Consider the following 22,614-nt stretch of genomic DNA (forward strand, 5'->3'; position numbering starts at 1 on the left):
AGAACACTTCAAGATACTTTAGAAGCTGCAGTAAAAATTCTTGATAAGAGTGAACAGTGCATTTTCCTTTTGTATATATAAAGTTTCTCATTTTTTACGTTCTCTGAATTGCTACTGAACATACAAGTTAGAACAAGATATAAAAACATTATTCACAAATGTACTCAAAAACTGCAGGCAAAAAAAATATTTTTAAATAAAACAAATTGCTCTTTATGGACTATGCCATTGGACATAATTTTATATGTAAATGTCTTGTTCCTTGAGAGGGTCCCGAGAATTTCTATCTTCACAGCTGAATAGTAAAGGTGGCCCGATTTAAATTTGGACAGGTTAAGACAAGCAGAACTAATTATTCCTCATATGCCTATAAATAAGCTCCTGGGTGTGGTTCATATCAATCAGTATAGTACCACTATGCTGCAGCATGTGATACAGGCAATTTTTAATGAATGAAGAAACTAACATGAAAAAGGTAAGCATGTTCTCCTGTATTGTCAAGCCATTTGAAAAAAAATAAATCAACCCTCCTCTTCCCAAGCCATGAAGAGATAGCACTATGTGGAACTGGAATAAGTTATAAATTACGGTGAACTAACAGTAAGTGACTTCCAACACATCAGTCAATGTGTTTGTGGCTGCAAAAACAGAAAAAATAAATTCATGTTGCTTCCACTATATGAAGAAAATGGAGTCAGATATGGCATTGTCATCACAGCCGAGGGAATAATCTGATGAAAAGTATCATGCTGATAAAGGTGCAGCAGACAAATATAAGAATTATCCATAAGAGCCAGTTGACAGACTTCTTGGCATGCTGTTCCAGACGGTCCGATTCAGTTTTCAGCTTCTCAGAGTTCTGGTCTGCTAGTCTGAGAGACTGGGAAAGTGTCTGGTTGGAGAGAAGTAGCAGGTAAGATATTCAAATTAGTGGCTATGAATGCATGGAAACCAGAGTTTCTGAACATTGGTCCTTAAATTTTAAAATTTAAAACAGCAGGAGAATTTTATTGATCATACACATCCACCATTTAAATTTGTCAGTAATTATCCCACCTTCATCCACAAAAGTAAACAGTCCAAACATTATTTGAGATACCAGAAGTTAAGTAAATTGTCATCATTATGTGGACATACGAGTACAGTAATACAAAAATGTAAAGGATGACATTTATCTAGGAGGCACCATATCTGCACAAGTGTAAAGATTAGGATTGCTTGATTCAGGTAGTAGTATGCATGGCTAAAATAAATCTATCCACCATATATTCTCAAGCCCTATTGAAGATGAGAAAACGCATCTATTTTAGATTCAAGCAAATGCAAATAAGCTATTCAATTACAACTATTACAACTTAGAATGACAATGCCAGGTTAATGACCAAACGGGTTTGTTGTTTTGAAAATTGTGATGAGCCTACACTTAACTTGAAAGGAAATTAAAGTATTAATAATAGAGGAGATGAATGATCTTTTCCTCCACAATGAATAAATCAATTTCTCACCTTGTGTTACTCACAGTATTTTAATGCCTGTTGTGAACTGTCTTTAGTGTGGTTTGACACTAAATGGATGGAAATTGCTTTCTGCTAAATTATGTTCTTTAAAAACATACCATGCACCGAAATTAATTATATTGTAATGAACGGCTTACATTTTTTACACAATTTATTTAGCGTGAAACGGAGATTGTGTTTCACATAGAAAACAAGCTTCTGAAAGCTGCATTTTCTTGGCTGGAAAAAAACCAGTGTTCTAGATAAATAGATGAGAGATCTTTAAATAGATAGATATGAGGTATATAGCGAAGATAGATTAATAACTATTACATCCAAATATCATTGTTCATTTTGATGCTGCAAATTCATGTACTTAATTCTCTACATTAAAAAAAAAAGTTGACAATTGTCTCAGTTTGCCTTATGGTTTACTGGACACAGACCAATTTTATGTTACAAATAAATATAAGCTCCACATAAAAGAGGAGGCTAAATATATCTAAAACTATTTACAACTAAGTAAAAACATGCTCACCCTAGAGGTGCTGTGGTAGGGAGGTTCACAAGACGGTTTTCCTAACAGGGGTGTAACAGGGGTGTTACTATGGTGCATGGAAATACTGCCTTCATTGGCCAGATCGCTTCACCATGTGTTCAATTAGTGATTAGGTGTACAGGAGGACAGCTGGTGGCTATTTACATGCAAGCTGGATGCGTCCTGGATGACTCAAGTTCTAAATTGCAAGTAATGGCTGTGAACCCCCCTTTACCCAGTTAGAACAGCAGATGTCTGATGCCAAGAACCAAACCCTGGTGTTCAGAGGATTCTCACCCTTTTTCTTGTGGAATGGTACTTTTGAAGTGTCTTTCACATTGTGGCTTGTAATGTGTCAAGAGCACTGTGCAATAAGTGGTCTGGACACATTACAAGACACAATATAGGACAGCAACATTTCACATTGTCAGCAGAAGAATCGACCATTAACCACCAAGAAAGGTATCACCAAAATGACATGCATCCTAGGCATCAGACCCCCTAGCGTTATGATATCTGGGTTGGAACGGTATGTTTACTATGACTGGACAACGTCTTTAAAGGGAATTGCCTTTTGTGGCATATTTTCTACACTTCTATTTTTGTGTGCGAACAGAGCTCATTCCTTCCAGTTTGTGCACAGATGAAGGGCTAAAATTACCAGAACTATGAAATAAAGGGGGGTAGAAATAATAATGCACCTCTCTCAACTCATTCCATAAACACAGAAGACAATATAGCAATTATATTCACATGTGTTAAGCATAATTAAAGAATAATAGAAATAAACATATACTAGTCTTAAGAGAGAGAGATATAACAGTAGATACAAACAGACTTTGAAAAACATCCTACCCAATGGTTTGAAAAGTACCTGGTTGTCCTGTTTAATGACATTCTGCGCTGCTAGTGTGTTATTTTTAAGATTTTGTGTCAGACGCAGCATCTCCTCAGCTAATTTCTCTTGCATATTGTGGTGATGCTGTAACACTGCATCAAGCTCTGCTGCTGATTGCTTATCATCGGAAGTGGAGCCTCTGCAAGATTTTGAAGCCATTATTTAAGAGCAGCACATATCATCACCATCATTTATTTATATAGCGCCACTAATTCCGCAGCGCTGTACAGAGAACTCACTCACATCAGTCCCTGCCCCATTGAGGCTTATAGTCTAAATTCCCTAACACACAGACAGACAGACAGACTAGTGTCAATTTGTTAGCAGCCAATTAACCTACCAGTATGTTTTTGGAGTGTGGGAGGAAACAGGAGCACCCGGAGGAAACCCACGCAAAACACGGGGAGAGCATACAAACTCCTCACAGACAGTGCTGTAAGGCAGAAATGCTAACCACTACGCCACCATGCTGCCCAATATAATGTTTTGTGCTTTCTATAACATGGCTTACTGACATAAAGGCTAGCTAAGGTGACAAGTCATATAGTAAGATATGAAATAATACTGGATGGGAAACAAGATAAATAGTACATATACTTCCTCTTATGAACAACAATCTCTCATTTTTGCTACCTAAATGAACTATATACAAGTGCAAGTAAACAAACCCAATTAACTTTCCTGATCTCCCTCAAATATTTAAGGGGGAAGCCATATTATGTGATCATACCAAGGGCTACTAAGATTATAAAGTTAGTTATGTAAAACCACATGTCATAAAAAAACATAAAAACTGTCCATTTATTATAACATACAGGTTTGTGTTGTAAAATATATAGAGGAATACTGTATAATAGGGAAGGAGTGTGGTGCAGTATCAGAGTGATGAGGAGATGGATGGATACAAAAGCAGTGTGTTATATAGACGAAAACTAGAAAATTGATACATTAGGACCTGGAAGCAATCCAACTGTACCTCAAATAAAACAATGTAAAGCAGCTATTGTAGCTGATTCCATGGGGGACAGCAGTTAAAGGAGGAAGAGTCAAATTACTAGCAGTGGTACCCTGTGGTTATATCTAGCCACTACCATGATATTGTCGATAATGTGGTACCAGCCTAAAACAAGGCATCTTCAATGTCTGAAAGGTGCATCAAAAGTTATTGCTATGCAGTACCAAACACGTTCGATAATTGCTCAGGGTTATTTAGGCAATAAGGAAACAATATGACAAATTCCACTTATAAAAAAAAAGTCAATTATGTAGGGTCTAACTAAATATTAGTTGAAAATACAAAAGAACTCCTTTTATTTTGGTATAACATAAGTACAGCCCTGGACAAACTAATTCAGCAGTCAGGCCCAAAAAATTGGCGTCAGAAATAATGTCATTAAAAACATGCAAGCCACCCAAAAATTCTTAGAGCTGGTAGACATGCGCATTGGGAGTGATTACAAGCCAGACTGTTGCCTCACAAAATAATTACAAGCTAGTCTGTGTCCCAAAAAAGCATTGCATGCCAGTCTGCATATCCCATAAGCACTCTCTGTTGCAACTTACCTCTTTCAGAGTTCCATAAGGCTTTGTACTTGGCTACCAACACCTTGTTCTACATACATTATCTCTCTGCAAGTTAAAAGAACCGTGTGTCCCCCCATCATCTGTACTCCCGCATAGACATGATACATGTATCCCACACACTCACTCCCAATGTGACTCAGGCAGGCATTACCCCGCTCTCGTGGACGGATCACTTGGGGGTGTTCATTATTCTAGACCTCCTCAAAACACCACCACCTCGGGGAAAGTGGCGCCTAGATGACTCCCTCCTGCTCAACCAGACAACCCTCTTAGATCTCAACAACTGAATCTCTAACTATTTTCAAGATAACTCTACTATAGATGTACCCCCAGGTATTATCTGGGAAGCGCATAAAGTCACTATACGTGGCCACTTGATTAGCCTGACTACGGCCTCTAGGAAAAAAGCTACTGAAGAGGTATCTTGTTTAGAACGTAAAATTGCATCTCTTCTTTCACAACATCAGTCCCTCCATGACCCTGCCCTGCTCACTCAGATTACCTCGCTGAAAGGCCAACTTAACACTCTGCTTTCCCGTAGGGCTGCCATTACTATGCAGAAATTACAGCAATGGTACTACGATAAATCAGATAAAGCAGATTCTGTGTTAGCCAGAAAGCTTCGTAAGAAGATGGCCCTAGGTCACATTGATAAAATTTATGGCTCACAAATGAGCAGAGTTACATATGATCCCAAGGAGATAGTTCAGACGTTTCAGGAATTCTATTCCTCTCTTTATAACTTAGCCCCGCCTCCCCCCCTCAAAGAGCTAACATGGTGCCGACCCTAGACGAATATTTAGCCGCCACCCTCCTTCCTAAGCTCACTTTGCCCCATCTAGAGTCCTTGAATGCAGACATTACTCTGACTGAGGTTTTGGTGGCTATTAAATCCCTAAAACCCTCCTCAGCTCCAGGCCCTGATGGCTTCACCCCACAATATTATAATAAGTTAGCTGCAGCTCTGGGCCCCCATTTGACATCTTTCTTTAATGAGATCTTGGGAGGAGCCACGTTTGATTTAGCCACTACCAGAGCCAACATCATCGTCATTCCAAAGCCAGGGAAGGATCCAACTCTCTGTTCTAGCTATAGACCAATTTCCCTCCTCAATGTGGACCTTAAAATTTATGCAAAAATTCTGGCTCCAGATTGAATCCCCTCCTCCCTTCCCTCATCCATCCCGACCAGGTGGGATTCAGCCCGGGGCGTCAAGACCCGGACAACATTAGGAGAACATTTGATTTGATCCATGCAATTCACAGGGGTAAGCTCCCCTCCCTCCTTATGTCACTAGACGCTGAGAAAGCGTTTGATCGCATCTCCTGGTCGTTTATGGCTGGGGTGCTGAGATCTTCTCTGGTAAATGTATGACCGCCATCTACGCCTTGTACTGCTCCCCGTCGGCCACAGTCTCTGCAAATGGTCTGACCTCGGCCCCCTTCACCATTGCCAATGGCACACGGCAGGGCTGACCCCTATCTCCGCTAATTTTTGCCCTTATCATAGAGTCATTAGCAGCTAGAATCCGGGCTAATCAGCAGATATGGGGCATCCCGGTGGGCACTTCTTCCCATAAGATAGCTTTATATACGGTTGATGTCCTGTTAACTATTACCAATCCGATTTTTCCGTTCCTCCTCTCGTAGACGAACTAGATCTCTATGGCCATTTCTCGGGATATAAAGTTAACACTGATAAGACAGAAGTCTTGGACTTCTACCTTTCCTCGCATTCTTGCCCAAATTGAATCGGATCTTGTTTCATGGTCACAGCTATACATCTCATGGATAGGTCGAATTAATGCGGTCAAGATGAATATACTCCCTAGACTCCTTTACCTCTTTCAAACCCTCCCTATCCGGGTCCCCACTTATGTTTTGAAGTTTCTCCATTTTCATGTATCCAAATTTATCTGGGCTGCTAAGCGCCCCCAAGTCCGTTTCAAGCTTTTACAGAGAGCCCCGCTTGGAGGGGGACTGGGAATCCCTGATTTCCGACGCTACTACCTCTCCGCTCAGCTCGCTCAATGCGTTCTGTGGTGTAGTTTAACACCCTCCAGGGTTTGGGTTGAGATTGAGGCTGAAAATCTGGGTATGCTATCTTTATCCACTCTCCTATGGCTCCCACGGGCTCGTCGACCAAAACGGGTCTCCCTTCATCCGATCATTACACATTCCCTGGCGGTCTGGGACTCATCCTCTCAGAAATTTGGCCTTTCCCCCCATCCCTCTCCCCTAATTTCTTTATTTAACTCCCCTGACTTCACCCTAGGTCTTAATCCTAAAATATTCTCTTCGTGGACCTCACAAGTGGTCCATTTCTTAAATGATCTCACCTCCACGGTAGTGTTCCCCTTGTTTGCGGACATCCAATCGCGAATGGATATTTTCTCTAAATTTTTCTACCAATTTCTCCAGCTTCGTCACTTTCACCACACAGCTAAAACTCGCCTCTCTTCCAGTCCCCTTACCACGTTCGAAAATCTCTGTCTCCGCCAGTCCTCTACGAAAGGCCTTATTTCAACACTATACTATGAACTCGCCCCACCTTCTTCAGACCTTAGAGATTCGCATGAATTGGCCTGGGAATGCGACTTTGGTGAAACCCTTTTGAGCTATGAATGGTCGGAGATATATGAGAATGCTGGTTCCAGTTCAATCTGCGTTAAAATAAAGGAGAACCTCTATAAGGTATTGTACCGATGGTACTACGTTCCCTCCCGGATTCATAAAATTCTCCCAGACTCTTCTGATCGCTGTTGGCGGGGGTGCTCCCATGAGGGTAATTTTATCCACATATGGTGGACTTGTCCCAAATTAACAAATTCCTGGGCAGAGATTAAACACCTGATCCAATCGATTCTCCAGGTAGCGATACCATTAGAGCCTAAATTTTTTCTCTTGCCCTTGGGGGTGCCCACGGCGACTCAACACCAGAATAAGTTGGCTAGGCATATCCTGTCGGCAGCTTCCTGTCAAATTGCAGCAGACTGGAAGCAGCAGTCTCCACCACCACTCCAGGCCGTTATCAAAAGAGTTTGGCAGGTCCAACGCCCGGAATACATGACCAGCATCATTAATAGGACATCAAGATCGTTCACCAAGGTATTTTTTCAGGCCTATTCCCCCTTCACTTGACTTTATATCTGCATATGTCCGTCCTCGTCCTCTTCTTTTTAATTCCCTTCTTTCTTTCCTGCTCTGTTCTAGTTTCTCTTTTCACCTCTCTTTGCGTCATGCCCTCCTCTCCAGTGGCATTTCGCTCTTTCCCTCACATCTTTAAAAAAATATAAAAAAAAAAAATCTGGTCAATATTTATGCACGTAACGTGACCCCTCTGCATTGTTTTTTTTTTTTTGCACGATTTTATGTTGACTGTATATCATGTTTTCAGGGAGTTGTATATGGTCACTTTCAATATATGTTGGTTATGCTTGTTACTTGACCTTCCAAAAATAAAAGTTTAAAAAAAAAAAAAAAGAACCATGTGGCTTCCAGTACATCCATATTCAGATTATACCCAAATTTACTTTTCTTGTCTCCAGCGATTACAGATTGAACTCTGTAAAACTGAATTCTTTACCCTTACGTACCCACAATCTCAAGTGTAGCAAAAAGCAGCACAATAACTTGTTAATAGTCAAATGTTCGCTACCTGGCGGTTACTTTCAACTCTGTCCTTTCTTTTACTTGTTATATAAATTAATTTTCAAAATCCTGTCTACAGTTAAAGAACATTTACCATAGTCATCCCTCTCTCACTCATGATGTCGTTAAGATTCTTATTCATTCACTAATAATCTGTCTTTTTTATTGGACACTAGTTACTAGTTGGACAAACACTATGCAAATATTTCCCTACTTTATTCTATCAAAAATCCAACTTCAAGACTAATGTAATTCCCATCTACCCTCTTCTGCTGCTACATATCACAACCCTCTACAATAAGTCCCCTGCTGTGATCCCTGAAAGTATTTTGTTTCTGTGTTAAGATCCCCCGAAAAAAAAAATCTCAGGCTACACTGATTACATGTTTTCATATGCTCTATATTCAGATCTGACCATAGCCTAGATGGGTATTTGAAAAAGCTTGATAAAGTGTGTTCCTCACACCTCTTGGATTTTAACATAATTTGGACAGGGCCATCTTTACATCATGTCATTGTGTGCAATTTGTTTGTATTAAGTCATGATCCTCAATGTACAGCACTGATTAATATCGCTTTGCTTTTAAATGAAAATATATTAATAATAAGATAATGTATGAAATTTTTTTTCCATGTTGATTTGCTTTGCTTTTTAGAACCCGATATAAGTGTGGAAAATAATCTTGAATTGTTTTTCTCACAGGAATTCAAAATACATTATTTTACTTAAGGCAAATACTGCGACCAAACCTAATCTTGTATCCCAAGTGATTATTACTTGGCTGCTTTCTTGAGGTCAGTTAGGCCCTCTTCTTTAAAAACAATAAACATATGGCTCATATGATTCTTCATTTTGTATTTTTATTAAGTAGCATCCAAAAAATATCTGGTTAACAATTAACTTTTTGTTTTACTCAATCCCTTGATCTCTAAGGTGATCTGTTCATAATAGCAATCAGTAACAGCCTGGAAGATTGTGTTGGACCGTTAAAAGTCATATAGTCATAGATGTGTGTTAAACACGTCTAAATTGTTTAGATCATAAGTGATATGACCTAGACTATTTAATTTTAACAAACAGTTTTCCTGCTTTGATTTAAAAATAGATTTGCTTTTTATTTCTTTTGTCCTTACTGAACCTTAAGCTTGAACCTACTGATTAAAATATGTCTTCCTTTTCCTTTTTAACGCACTAGGGGTTTTAAGTAAGTTTGATTATGTTATTCCACGTTTCTTGCCAAGTTCAATCACCTTCCTATATTGCTACTCTTAAAAAGGCGTTTTCAGAAACTAGGTTTCCTCCTATAGACGTCTTCAAAAAGTCCCACAAAAAGAAAGGGAGAGGCTAAATATGTTTTTTTATGAGCATCACTGAATTAATTCCAAGAGACCAATAACACTCTCTGAAGTTCTGGGGAAAGAATTTCCAGGAATCTCCACACAAATTGCTAAATGGGAGTGCAAAATCTATATGTAACGTAATGAACCTCTCCCACACCTCTATGGCATCTGAGATGAACAATAGTCTATGAGCAGCTAGGTAGCGGGCAGATTTGGGAGTCCAAAGGAGGTCAGTTAAGAAATAGCTTGGGCACAGGGCCCTTTCAATGTCTACCCATGGTTTTGAGGCCTGAGGAAGTGCCCAATCCCGCAGGTGGGTCAATATGCAGGCTTCTTGGTATTGTGTTAGGTTGGGGAGCATTGGGCCACCTTGCAACTTAGCTAGGGCCATACGTTTATGGGTGAGAAGGGGGAGTTTCTGTCTTCACACATAGATCATCATTAATGTGTGGAAGCGGGCCATCAGCCATATGAGTAGAATATATGGTATGATGCGGAAAATATACATACGTTTGGGAAAGGACATCATTTTAAAGGCAGCTATGCGACTCAGCCAGGAGACCTCTTAGTTAAAACAATTCTGGCCAAAGTGGAGAGGTGGAGGAAAATCGGGGAGAAAATAGCTTCAAATATAGAGATAAAGAATGGGGGTATGTGTATACCCAAGTATGGCAGAGACTCTTTTACCCACACAAAGGGTAATGGATTTTGTAGAGTCAATAGTGAGGGTTGAGGTACATTGATAAGAAGGGCCTCAGATTTAGTAATATTTAGTTTATAGAGAGAGGCCGCACTACAACAGTTCAAGATATATTTCAAGGCTGACAACGAGGTCTCGGGGCTGGTGACAAATAAGAATACGTCGTCTGTGAACAGACACAGTTTGTGTGGGTATGAGTGGAGAGTGATACCTGGGAAGTCAATAAACCTGTCAAATTGTGTGGGCCAGAGGTTCTATGCTAAGAACAAACATCAGGGGGAAAAGGGGGCACCCCTGCCTAGTGCCATTGGTGATAGGGAAAGGGGAGTATAGGAAGCCATTACTGAATACCTTCGCAGAAGGCCCCTGGTATAAAGCCAATATGGAATGTAGTATATTTCCCTGAATACCAAATTTAAGTAAAACCTCTTTCACATAAAGCCAATGGAGCCTATCAAAGGCTTTTTCTGCATCTAGCGAAAGCAAAACAAGCTCCTCTTGGGTCCCAGACAGAAGGTCCATAACATCCAGAGCGCTACGCATATTATCTGACCCCTGGCGAACCAATATCAAGTATATCTGGTCCAGGCGGATCAACTGTGGTAAAAGTGGGTTCAGGCGTAGATTTTCCAGTCAGTTTTAAATAACGCTATGGGTCTATAATTCTTACAGTCGGAATGGTCCTTACTAGATCGGGAATAGTTATAATTTGTGCTTCTAACATCTCAACTGGAAAGCTACCACCCATTATACAGATTACTAAGAAACGGAACTAGCCTTTGTCTGAGTGACTATATGAATCCTAGAAGGTACTGGGTAGACTTTCCTAGCATAGGAAGGCACCAGTGGGTGGCCAGCCAGCATGAAGTGGTTAGCATTGGGATAGAAAACCCGGTATCTTCACAGCTGGCATATGCCAAGTCTGGGGGGAACTCTAGCAAGGTTTCGGTTCCAGGACCATTCTATCGGAGCATGGTCTGTCCATGTGTTGGGGAGTATGTTAATAGTGCTGGTGTGCTGAAGTGTCTTTTTGTCTGTCAGGACCATATCTATCCTGGAGTATCTGTTATGGACCATGGAGTGGTAGGTATATTCCCGTGCGCCTGGGGTTTGGACCCGCCAAATGTCACAAATCATGTTCCGCTAATAACTTACGAAAGGCGGTAGAGGGGCCAAGGGTAGGGTCAGAGCCGCTGGTCTCCAAGGTCTGTCTATTTTGGGAGTCAGATTGAAGTTGCCCATCATAACCAGATAGCCCCTGTGTACTTTATTTATCTTGTCACATAGCGTTTTCTAAGAATGGGACTTTACGGGAGTTGAGGGCATGCATCGAGACTATGGTCACCGGTTTGTCCTCTAGAATTCCAACCAGAATTATACGGGCTCTAAACAAAACGGCCACATGGTTTCTTTTGAAAGGACCATTTGCGAAGTATCCCACCGGGTATCTTGAATCTCTCAGCAGGGAGGGAGCTCCGGATGAAATATGTGTTTTTTGAAGGGCTATAACATCTGTCCTACGTCTATGGAATGTGGTGAGTGCCAGGCGGTGTTTATTGGGGCAGTTAAGACCTTTAACAAACATTGGTATTATTATAAATGACTTCTAAGACATCTGTCAGCAATCTATCTGCAAAAGGGCAGATGACCCGTTTGAAGCCAAGATCTAACACACGCTTACATTCAGCATCATCTAGAGCAGGCCTGTCCAACCTGCGGCCCTCCAGGTGTTGTGAAACTACAAGCCCCAGCATGCTTTGCCAGTAGACAACCAGTTGATAGCTGGAAGGGCATGCTGGGACTTGTAGTTTCACAAACATCTGGAGGGCCGCAGGTTGGACAGGCCTGATCTAGAGAGCCTCTTCCCTTACTCTCTCTTTTATCAGGTTCAGTACTTTTGGGGCATACTCTATAGATTTTACCAACTTACTGAATCAGTCTATTAATTTGTATGCCATATTTCTAGCATTACACTGTACAGCACTGCAGAACACACTGGTGCTATATAAATAAAATGTAATATAATAATAATAATAATAATAATAATAATAATAATACTCACTTCCTTTTTCTTGGATAGAGATGATCCGAATCTGAAATAGAACAAACAGAAAATATTAAACCCTAACAACTTGTTCTTTATCACACTTTACATGAACTTATAATGGTGATATAATAAAGAGAAATTAAACCCACAAATTAAAATCTATTATATTAATTTTATTTATTTTGAACATGTTCCGAGCACACACATCTTTGTTAATGCTCTGACCAATCATATCCAATAATTTATGTAACTCCAGTGGTTAATTCTGTTTGCAAACAGCTCCATAGTACTCAGAATAGAAACACAGCAGATACTCAGGCTAGGCTGAATAACATGAATTGTGTTGGTCCGCAAGAAGGTAAAATAGCCCCTTTCCTCAAATTAGGCAGTTGCCAATTTAGCACTAAAGGGGAATAAATGGCATTTTTGGATCAATCTCTTCTTACAGGATAAGAAAAACACTGACGAATCAGTTAAAACTGTAATATGATTGTATGTTTGCACCAGTTGAAGACTTGCTACACAAGGGTTACTAAAAGTTTAAGACGTCAAAAAACAAACAATATAAACACCTGCCTTACTTTTTTTTAAGTAGTATGACAGTGTATGGTTTTAATCAAATATGTGACTATAAACAATCAAATGTTTTAAAAACTAAACACCAGATGTACCTTTATTCCTAGGTCTGATTAACTAAACACTATTGTAAAGATAAAAGTAGAAAACATCCCAACCTCTGCTGACAGATTTAGAGAGACACAAGAATTACAGTATTGTAAACAGCTTTCCTTATCTATATACAAATTATGTATGTAATAAAATCAAGCAACCAGTACGTTGATATGGTTGAACAATGCAACCCAATAAATGGATGGAAGGTGGTGTTCTGCATAGAACTGTAAGGGTTTACTGATGAAATAAACAGTGTTCTGCATAGAACTGTAAGGGTTTACTGATGAAATAAACAGCTGCTGAGTGCTAGTCTGATTCACCTGCACAGAAACAATGTAAATGACAGACCTGCCGCTAATACCACTGGAAATAGCCCAGAGACAGAGAGCTGACTGCATGAAAAGCTTAATTACTTTCAGACTTCTACTGCATCTTAATCTGGTGAACATATATATTTACTTATTAATGACTTGGTTGTGAATGTGGTTACCTGATTACTTAATCTTGACTTGTCACTTTTTTTTCCAGAATACCCTCATTTCCATGGGCCAAGAAACACTATTGAATCACATGTAGAAATCAGAGTCCCACATAAAAAATCTATTAATTGCTGTAGTCAGAGATTAATATTGTCCTCTTTGTTTTTTAATTTAATACAACAATGAGATTAAAAGTTTTTCAAGAAAACAAAAAATTAGAAATAAGTAGCTTACCATTAGGAGACAATACAGGCTTGATGGAGAATAAAAGAAAAGAGAAGAAAATGTTAATTATTTCACCTAGCCTTACCCAATACGTATAACATGTGGAAAAGACTGACGGGTCTACATATGTCTCGGGTCTACATATGTCTCAGGACTGTGCAATTGTGAATCTAAACGTTACTTGCCATAACCATCACCAAGTAATGTTCAAGTACTATATTGGATAGATGTATCTTGGGAGGCTTGAGAAACTGAAGTGCAAATCTTTTTTCATTTTTAACGAAACTATTTTTATTAAAACATTTTGGTAATTAAGGGTGAGGAACACAAAAAAAAAAGGGTAGGAAGAGAAGGGTGAGCCTATGTGAGCCTATAACTAACTCTTTATATGAATTACTAATATATAGACAACCCCCCCCCCCCCCCCCCCCAGGCTCTGCCTCATCATTTACGATCAATGTTTTATCAATACCTACAAAACATTTTTGTACTAAAGAAAGCAAGCTGGGTAAGCCATCCAGAGAAGGATAATTTAAGGAGGACACTTATTACTGTCATTGCTTATAGTAAGCATTAATGGGAATAGACATAATTTTCAATTAAACATAGTAATGGCTGATGCCTTCACGCATTGGGGGGTATTCAATTGTTGCTTTTAACGCGCTAAAACAAAAAAAACCGAGCGCTCGAAAAATATTACAGTTTATACGGTAATATGCGCGTAAATACTGTTAATACGTTAGTTTACTCGCTGAATTTCATCTCGCAGCTCCCTGAAATTTAGCGAGTAATTACCATATTAACGGTAATATTTTTAGAGCGCTCGTTTTTTTTTGTTTTAGCGCGTTAAAAGCAACAATTGAATACCCCCCTTGGTTTCATGTCCATTATGGAAGATACCATAGAGGACTTTCCACAACACTTCATAGTAGTTGTTCTTAAATACTAAGCTGGCTACCATACGTTGGGCTCTCACCCACATGTGTAGTGAGAAATGTTTTGGGTGTTCAATATGTTGGTGTGCAGTTAACACTTCTAGTCGCACAAGTATCTGATATTTCCAAGAGGCTCCAGTAGGGGTGGGCAGGAAAGGCAAGGTACAAAAAGCAAGATAAACTCAAAAACAATATGTAAACTAAACCAAACCTCAAATGGATTTTATTGTAAGCCCTTCCTGTCTCACACATACACTACACACAATAGCCACCTGTTCAACCTGATTGCTATGTGGGTGATAAAAGTTAGCCAAACTGAGGCAAGGTAAGGATGAATGAACGGATCACATTTGAGTACATTAGTGTAATTGGGTCTACGACCGCACAGAGAGCGCAACAGCTGCTGGTTACTCTTGGTTTCCTTTGGTGACTGGTAGAGCACCTTACACATTTTGGTTGCAACACAATTTTACTAAATCTAACAATCTGACTGAAATATTGACTTGTTTGTTGCCAGCGTTTTATTAAAAAATTACATTTTAAAATATGATTAAAATTCTGTTAATTCAATTACTAAAAGGTTCAACGTGTCTCATAAATTTTTGTCAGAATTCAGACACTTCTTATATCTCTGTCTCTAATCCACCACAAGGTAAATACAAAACCTTGCTTATTAGTCAAGGTTGTCTCATGGAACAGAGTTAAGGACTTTACACAGACCTTGTTTTGTCATGTGACTAAACAGGCATTTCTATGAATTTCTGCTGTGTGATGCTTGATTATTTAGAGAAGGTTCCTAAGTGAGTTTTTGTTCTACACAACACCATCATTTTCTATATTGTTTTAAAAGAGCTATAACCAAAAATTCTTCACACAGTGCAGGGCAGACGCAGAAAAATGTGTTAGGTCTTTTCATCTTGAAAAGTGATATCTCCTTAAAAATTAAACCATAGAAAAAATAAATTAATCAGAAATCTTAAACAAGATGGATCAAAATCAATATTACAGTTGAACTACTTAAGACCAACACCATAAATGGCGTACCCCCTTAAAGGACTACAAGGATAGGAAATGGAAAAATATTTTAAGAGCGTGTGCGGGTGGGTGAAGATTCCCTAGATAGGAAGACTCGGTTGGCGAGGAGAGTGCTTTTGGTTAGACTTTGCAGCGGCTGATTCTTCTTCTAAGATTAGGCTGGTTATGCTGCCTTTTAATGGATCACTTTTGGTGACAAGTTGGACTCTATGATCCAGAATGTGACTGGAGAAAAATTACATCACTTACTGCAGGATGTGAGGAGACCATTGACACTGCATCAACAGTTCGATGAGGTAAGAGAATATAGGCCTAGTAGACAGTACCTAAAAAATGCAGGAACAAATGTACCCAGCTGTCCTTTCGAGGTCTGAGAGGCAAAGAAATAAGACTTAGACCGATTACTCACAGAAAACTCAGCTCAGAGTCAGTGGTAGGGGGCACGATATAGATTTTTTTAATGACTTGGATCCTAACAAAGTAGAATCAGTGGGTAAACAAGATTGTCGCCACAGATTACTAGACAGAGTTCAGACAGACTCCCAAAACAAATGTTTTTATAATGTGCAGGAATCTGGTCTCCACAGTATTAAAACAGGCACTAGTCAACAGTTTACAGATAATTCTGTCACAACAAGTAATTTTATCAGTCCCTATAATCAAAGGGGGAAAACACGTGCAGGAGATTTCAGAACAGAAATAGATTTAGGAAAGTTAAACAAATGCATTCAAGTGAAGCATTTACATATGGAGATAGTAAGCTCCACTATAAAAGGCATTTGAGGTAGAACATTATCTGACTTCAATAGATTTGCACAGCACAAATATCTTCATATTCCAATAGCGTCACAACATCACCGTTTTCTCAGATTTTTGTGTTCTAGGGCACCATTTTCAATACCTTTTGAGCTCTCAATATCCCCAAGAACCAAAGTCCTAGTGATAATAATAGCGGCACTAACAAAACAGGAAATTGTGGTCTAACCTTACATGAATGATATTCTACCAAGTAGGATCATCAAGAGAAATGATCTAAGATAGAATCAACAAGGTAATCATGTTTCTAAAGGATCATGGCTGGTTTATAAACACACACAAGAGTCATTCTAGTGCCACTGCAGCGGTTGCAGTTCCTAAGTCTAAATATAGCCAAAGTGACTGTTTCAAAAGGAAGGATAGACAAGATGGAAAAATCTGATTTTTTTTTTTTTAACATTCTCAATCAACAACATTCATCCATAAGTGCGTGCTTAAGCATTCTAGGTATTTTCACTTCTATAATAGGAGTCATACCATAAGCAAGATGGAGCATAAAAACTCTGTAATAGGAATTGCTAAAGAGTAGGAATCACACAATTTCTGGATCACAAGATCAGACCAACAAGAGAAGAAAGAGGTAATTAGCCGTGATGTGCTGACGGACATCACCGCAATATCCAACTGCACACACTGATGGCTAATACGGTACATAATCTTTGCTCAATTTCTCCTTGCATCTCTATGGGACTCGAGGGAAAATGGGAGGAGATGTGAGTAAAAACACTGCTGTGATGCGTCTCTGCAGACTGTTCCTGATACACATTGCGGCACCTCATGCTGAATTGAATCCCCCCCACCCCTCCCAGAGATACTGTTAGCTGATGGAAAGAACTCCTCTTTAAGAACCAGTGATTTGTTTTAACAACGTATTCCAGCACCAGAGGTACATTTGAACACACAGAAGGTACAGGGTACCTGGAACAGAGAAGAAAAGGAGCTACTTATAAATATTCTACAAATGAAAGCAGTTTGGAAAGCAATCTTCGTTTAAAGTATTCTTGAACAATCAAACTGTGGTGGCAATCTTAAACAAACAGGGATATACCAAATATACAATCATGAGTCAACACCAAATCATGGATTGGTCAGAAAGCAACCTAAATTCTCTATAAGCCCCTTCATGAAGCGGGTTAGGACCATATACTGGCAGATTACGTCAGCCAACATCAGGTTCATCCAGGAGAATGGGCTCTGAATGTAAGATGTGTTTTGGCTACTGGTACAACAGTTTGGCCTACAACAAATAGATCTAATAGCGACAGAATGCCACAAATGGATATCAAACGGAGAATAACAGAGACTGGTTTTCTCTTGCCAAAAAAATCAAAAGGCAGAAAGAATATACGCTTTGACAAGACCTTGGAAATTCCATTTACGATACATATTCCACCCATTCCCTTTCATTCCAAGAGTTCTGAGAGATATAAGAAAAATGTAAAGGTGATAGCAATTCTCTGCTTCTGGCCCTGGCGACCATGGTTTGCCATAGCTTATAATTTGTTTCTAGAGCCACCTTGGCCTCTACAACTATGTCCAGATCTGCTGTACCAAGCACCAGTAATACACCTGAACCTGAGTATACTCTCCTTGACAGGATGGAAACTGAGTGGACATTGCTCAAAAACAAGAGAATCTCAAATCAAGTAATTGAAGTTGTGTTCCAAGTCAGGAAACAAACTTCTTCAATCTACTATTATAAGATTCAGAAAAAAAATATTTATTGGTGCAAAAAAGGCTAAATTAATCCTATGGTTTCAAGTATTCTCCAAATATTAGATTTCTTACAGGAAAGCCTAAATAAGGACCTGTAAAAGCAATCTTCACTTACCTGCAGAGAACTGACAAAACAAACAGATCAGCTCTTTGTATTACAAGGACATGCCCCATCAAAGATACCATGGCAAGATGGAAACGTGAGGTCATTAAACAGGGTTATAAAATGGAAAGGTCGGGAAGTACTCAAAATTGTAAAGGAGCACACAACTTAATTTCTTGGGCTCAAATAGGGCTCAAATAGCACAGGTATCACCAAAAGAAATTTGCAAAGCAGCAGGAATATATGTTGGATGTGACATCAGCAACTGAAGCTTAATTTGGAAGGAGTATTCTTTAGACTTAAGATCAATAAATAATTTTTGTTTTTCATTCAATATGGTGACATTATTTATGTGCCCACCCCATACAGTACTGCTTGGGTAAATCCCACCTAGGGCTGCCAAGGATTCAGAAGAGAAAAAAGACAAATTATGTTTACCTGTTAATGTTTCCTCGAAGGACTGCATGGCAACCGTAATATTCCTAACCTTGTTGTGTATTATGTTTTTCAGAAGTAGATTAAGAAGTTACATCAAGGACAATTTCACATTTATAGCCTCAGGTGTTGTTCTTTTCCTGTCTATGTTCTGCTGAGGCGTTTAACCCATTAGTTAGGGCTGCCAAGGAGTCCTTCGAGGAAACAAAATTAACGGGTAAACAGAATTTGTCTATTTTGTTTCTTGATTTATTAACTGTAATATTATAACCTATTGGCACAAAAAAAAAAGAAAAAAGACTATATAATTTCTCAAAATTCGACTAGCAAATCCAAGTTTCCCACGCCTACCCATGCACTTCATTCTGTTTCTGCATAAGACAGATTCCAGCAAACCGCAAACATATCACCTTTATACAGTCACTTTCAAGATCATTTAAATGAGCCTTATTGAATACAAAATCTGTCTGTAACAAACCAAACTAATCTCCATCCATGACCTCTTCCTCTGACTAATGCACTTGGACATTGCCTCACCTGCAACCCTTTAACACAATGATCTCCGCCACACAGGCCTGGAAGCAGACAAAGTGGGGTTAAGACAGCCCCATCATCATCATCATCATCATCATTTATTTATATAGCGCCACTAATTCCGCAGCGCTGTACAGAGAACTCATTCACATCAGTCCCTGCCCCATTGGAGCTTACAGTCTAAATTCCCTACTATAGACACGCACTCACACACACACAGACAGACAGAGAGAGAGACTAGGGTCAATTTTTTTTTTTTTTATTGCAGCCAATTAACCTACCAGTATGTTTTTGGAGTGTGGGAGGAAACCGGAGCACCCGGAGGAAACCCACGCAAACACAGGGAGAACATACAAACTCCACACAGATAGGGCCATGGTCGGGAATTGAACTCATGACCCCAGTGCTGTGAGGCAGACATGCTAACCACTACGCCACTGTGCAGCCCCACTTCCCAAAATGCACACAGATATGCCATTTGTTCTTTCACTCACATTCCCATCTATCAATCTAGTTGGATTTTTAACCCCTACTTTCTGCATGTTGCTGTGATCCATAATCTCCCTGGATCACCTCAGCATTTCTTAAACTTTTCTCAGACTGGCGCTCTCATTTTTTTCATCTTGTAACAACCCCACTTATTAACTTGGATGATTTCAGCTGCATTTTTTTCTGCTCTAAACTACTCTAACATCATCTCTGAGCCTTTCCCATATAGATCTTATTACAGGTTCTAGGACTACAGCTGGTATCAGTGTATCACATGTGCAAGAATTATTTTTTTTTCATCAACTTTCCATCTCTCCAACAAATTTCTTCATTCTTGACACTTCCACATCTTAATCAGAGCCTATGAACATTCCTAGATCAAGTAACTGCAGCTACAATTTTCATGGTTGACCACAACCTCAAGCATAGCACACAATGGAAATATGATGCCTTAAAAAAAAAATTCTCGTCTCCTGCAAAGTAGAACATCACTGGCAATATTCTGATGACTTCCTCATATACACTGCTATTTACTACTCCTACTGAAATGCTGTGGAGACTGCCAAATATACTACCAATCTCACATGTCCACCCAATGTTTAAAATCTTTCTCAACCCTCCCACACCAATCCCTCCAACCACTATCAAAGCCCAAGATCTTGCTCCGGATGTTAAGGAAGATCTAAACAAGATCTGAAATAGTATCCTCTTCACAGAACCACCACGTAGTTAATTATTTTAAAACATCCTCTGGCACAGTCTCTTTATATGAAATCAGTAATTTGCCGTTTCCTGTGCTCATCTCAGCGTTAACATCTATAATCGCTCCTTCTTTACTGGTATCTTTTCTGGTGGAAAAACACTAGTAGTTACTTTTTGTAAACATGTTTATAATTAACCCTTTCACTTTCAATCCTTATTTAAGCAGTGGATAATTGTTTTTAATCTGAAAAAGATCAATTGAGTCAGATTAAATTTGCATTTCATAACTCTCATACCATTCAAAAGCTTCTAGAGAGGTTTGCCTAAACTCTCCTCACAGGCTTCTTTTCCTCGCACAACCAGTTGGAAACTCTTCAGATAGGCTTTTGTTACCAACACTCTACAAAGACTGCACTGACTAGATTGGTCAATGAATCACGTTAGACCTAATTGCCACTCAATATTGGCTTCCAATTTTCCATGCCCTTGAAAAAAATTATATTCCTTAGTTCAACAGGACACTGTAATATCCTAGTTCTATTCCTACTTATCGAGCCTCTTCTGCAATGCATGATTCTCTCCGCTTCCTCGATCAGTTGGAGTACCACTAGGCATAGTTCAAGGCACTCTGTTCTTCTTTATCAATACCACTTTTCTTGGAAAATTAATAAAGCTCATTTGGTTTTCAATGTCATCTCTATGCATATGATACTCATGTATCTATTTTTTCCAGGGGGTATATTTACTAAAAAGTGGGTTTGAAAACGTGGAGATGTTGTCTATAGCAACCAGATTCTAGTTTATTTAATGCATTCTACAAAAGGACAGTTAGAATCGTATTGGTTGCTATAGGCAACATCTCCACTTTTTCAAACCCTCAATGTAGTAAAAATACCCCCAGATCTTTCACAATCTGTGTTTGTCTGCATTACTAAAATGTCTTTCTGGCATGTCATTCTCTCACCACCTGAAACTTTCAAAAACTGAGCTACTACACTTTCCACAAACCAACAGAAGCTACTTACCTGATATCTCTATTTCTGTTGACAACATGACAATACACCTTACACCCCTCACACACCTATGTGTCATCCTTGGCCTAGAACTCTTCTTTATGACCCCATCCAACCTGTCTCCAAATCCTTACATTCATCCAAGAACCATCTTCAGAATATGCAAATATTTTTACAAAACACTGCTAAGCATTAACACATTCTACCTTTTTGACCATTGCAATTCCCTTAATTTCACTTCTACAATCTATTCTTAACTACTAAACTAGTATTCCTTGAAAAACATTTATCTCATGCTGCTCCATTCTACTAATTCCGACATTGTACGCCTTTACTTTACAGAATTCATTATAAAATACTTCTACTAACATGCAAAACTTAACAAACATACATCTCTTTACTTGTCTCAAAATATACCCTAACTTCATCGCTCTGCTCTTCCCAAAATCTGAACCCACTCATTACAAATTACATTTATTCTCTTTCTATACTCAAACAACCTCATATCATGTCAAATACTCAGACAGACTACTGGTCTGCACAACAGCATCAAGTTCAAAGTAACTGTATCATTACACCCCAATAGATAATTTTAAAAAATTACAAATCAATATAATATATTCTTGCGGACATATTGCTAAAAACCCCCCAAAAAAACAACCCCATGTGAGGTGCCCATGCACACCACTTTCATAAATACATGATCTGGAAATACATTATAATAAAGACCAAAGAACAATTCTAGCCCTCTGCCTTCCACCAAAATCTGTTGCTGTTCTGCCTCAATCTTATTTTTCATTGACTGTCTGGTTGAAAAAAAAATATCTGAGGGTGCTCTGTCTACATTGCCTTTTTGCTGTGAAAGTCAATCCCCCGTTAGAAGTAACTGATTTGATCTCATATTCCTTGCAAACACTGTCCTGGTCTCATGCAGACTACACGAGGTGATGTTAGGAGAAAAATATGTTATTCTCACCATACACTGTCTGAACTCTGGAAATTTGCCTAAAAACAAACAGGCTGTTATAATACATGTTTTGTTTCCACATTATCAGAGGGGTGATGGTGAAGACAACATCTAAATAAATTAGATTAGATCTAGATTATTCAATTGGATGGTGCAGCACACACAGCTAATTACATGTGTTGAGACCTAAATACCATGTATTGCTGTTGCGTGTTTATGAGCAACTTCATGTGATCAGG

The 22,614-nt window shown here is 39.0% G+C and overlaps 1 protein-coding gene across 1 annotated transcript in view; it reads right to left on the bottom strand.

The window, feature by feature from the left end:
• Positions 1–401: 401 nt before the first annotated feature.
• The window catches only part of USE1 (unconventional SNARE in the ER 1), a 51,895-nt gene continuing 29,682 nt past the window's right edge, over positions 402–22,614 (bottom strand). The window contains exons 5-8 of the mRNA XM_075206988.1: positions 13,640–13,658; positions 12,270–12,300; positions 2,909–3,071; positions 402–892 (exon numbers count right to left, since the gene is read on the bottom strand). Of these exons, the coding sequence (XP_075063089.1) occupies positions 713–892; positions 2,909–3,071; positions 12,270–12,300; positions 13,640–13,658 (393 nt within the window). The 3' untranslated portion in view covers positions 402–712. The remainder of the gene's footprint in view (positions 893–2,908; positions 3,072–12,269; positions 12,301–13,639; positions 13,659–22,614) is intronic.

The sequence above is a fragment of the Mixophyes fleayi genome, chromosome 1 (genome assembly GCF_038048845.1).
Source record: "Mixophyes fleayi isolate aMixFle1 chromosome 1, aMixFle1.hap1, whole genome shotgun sequence".
In the NCBI taxonomy this organism is placed as follows: Eukaryota; Metazoa; Chordata; class Amphibia; order Anura; family Limnodynastidae; genus Mixophyes; species Mixophyes fleayi.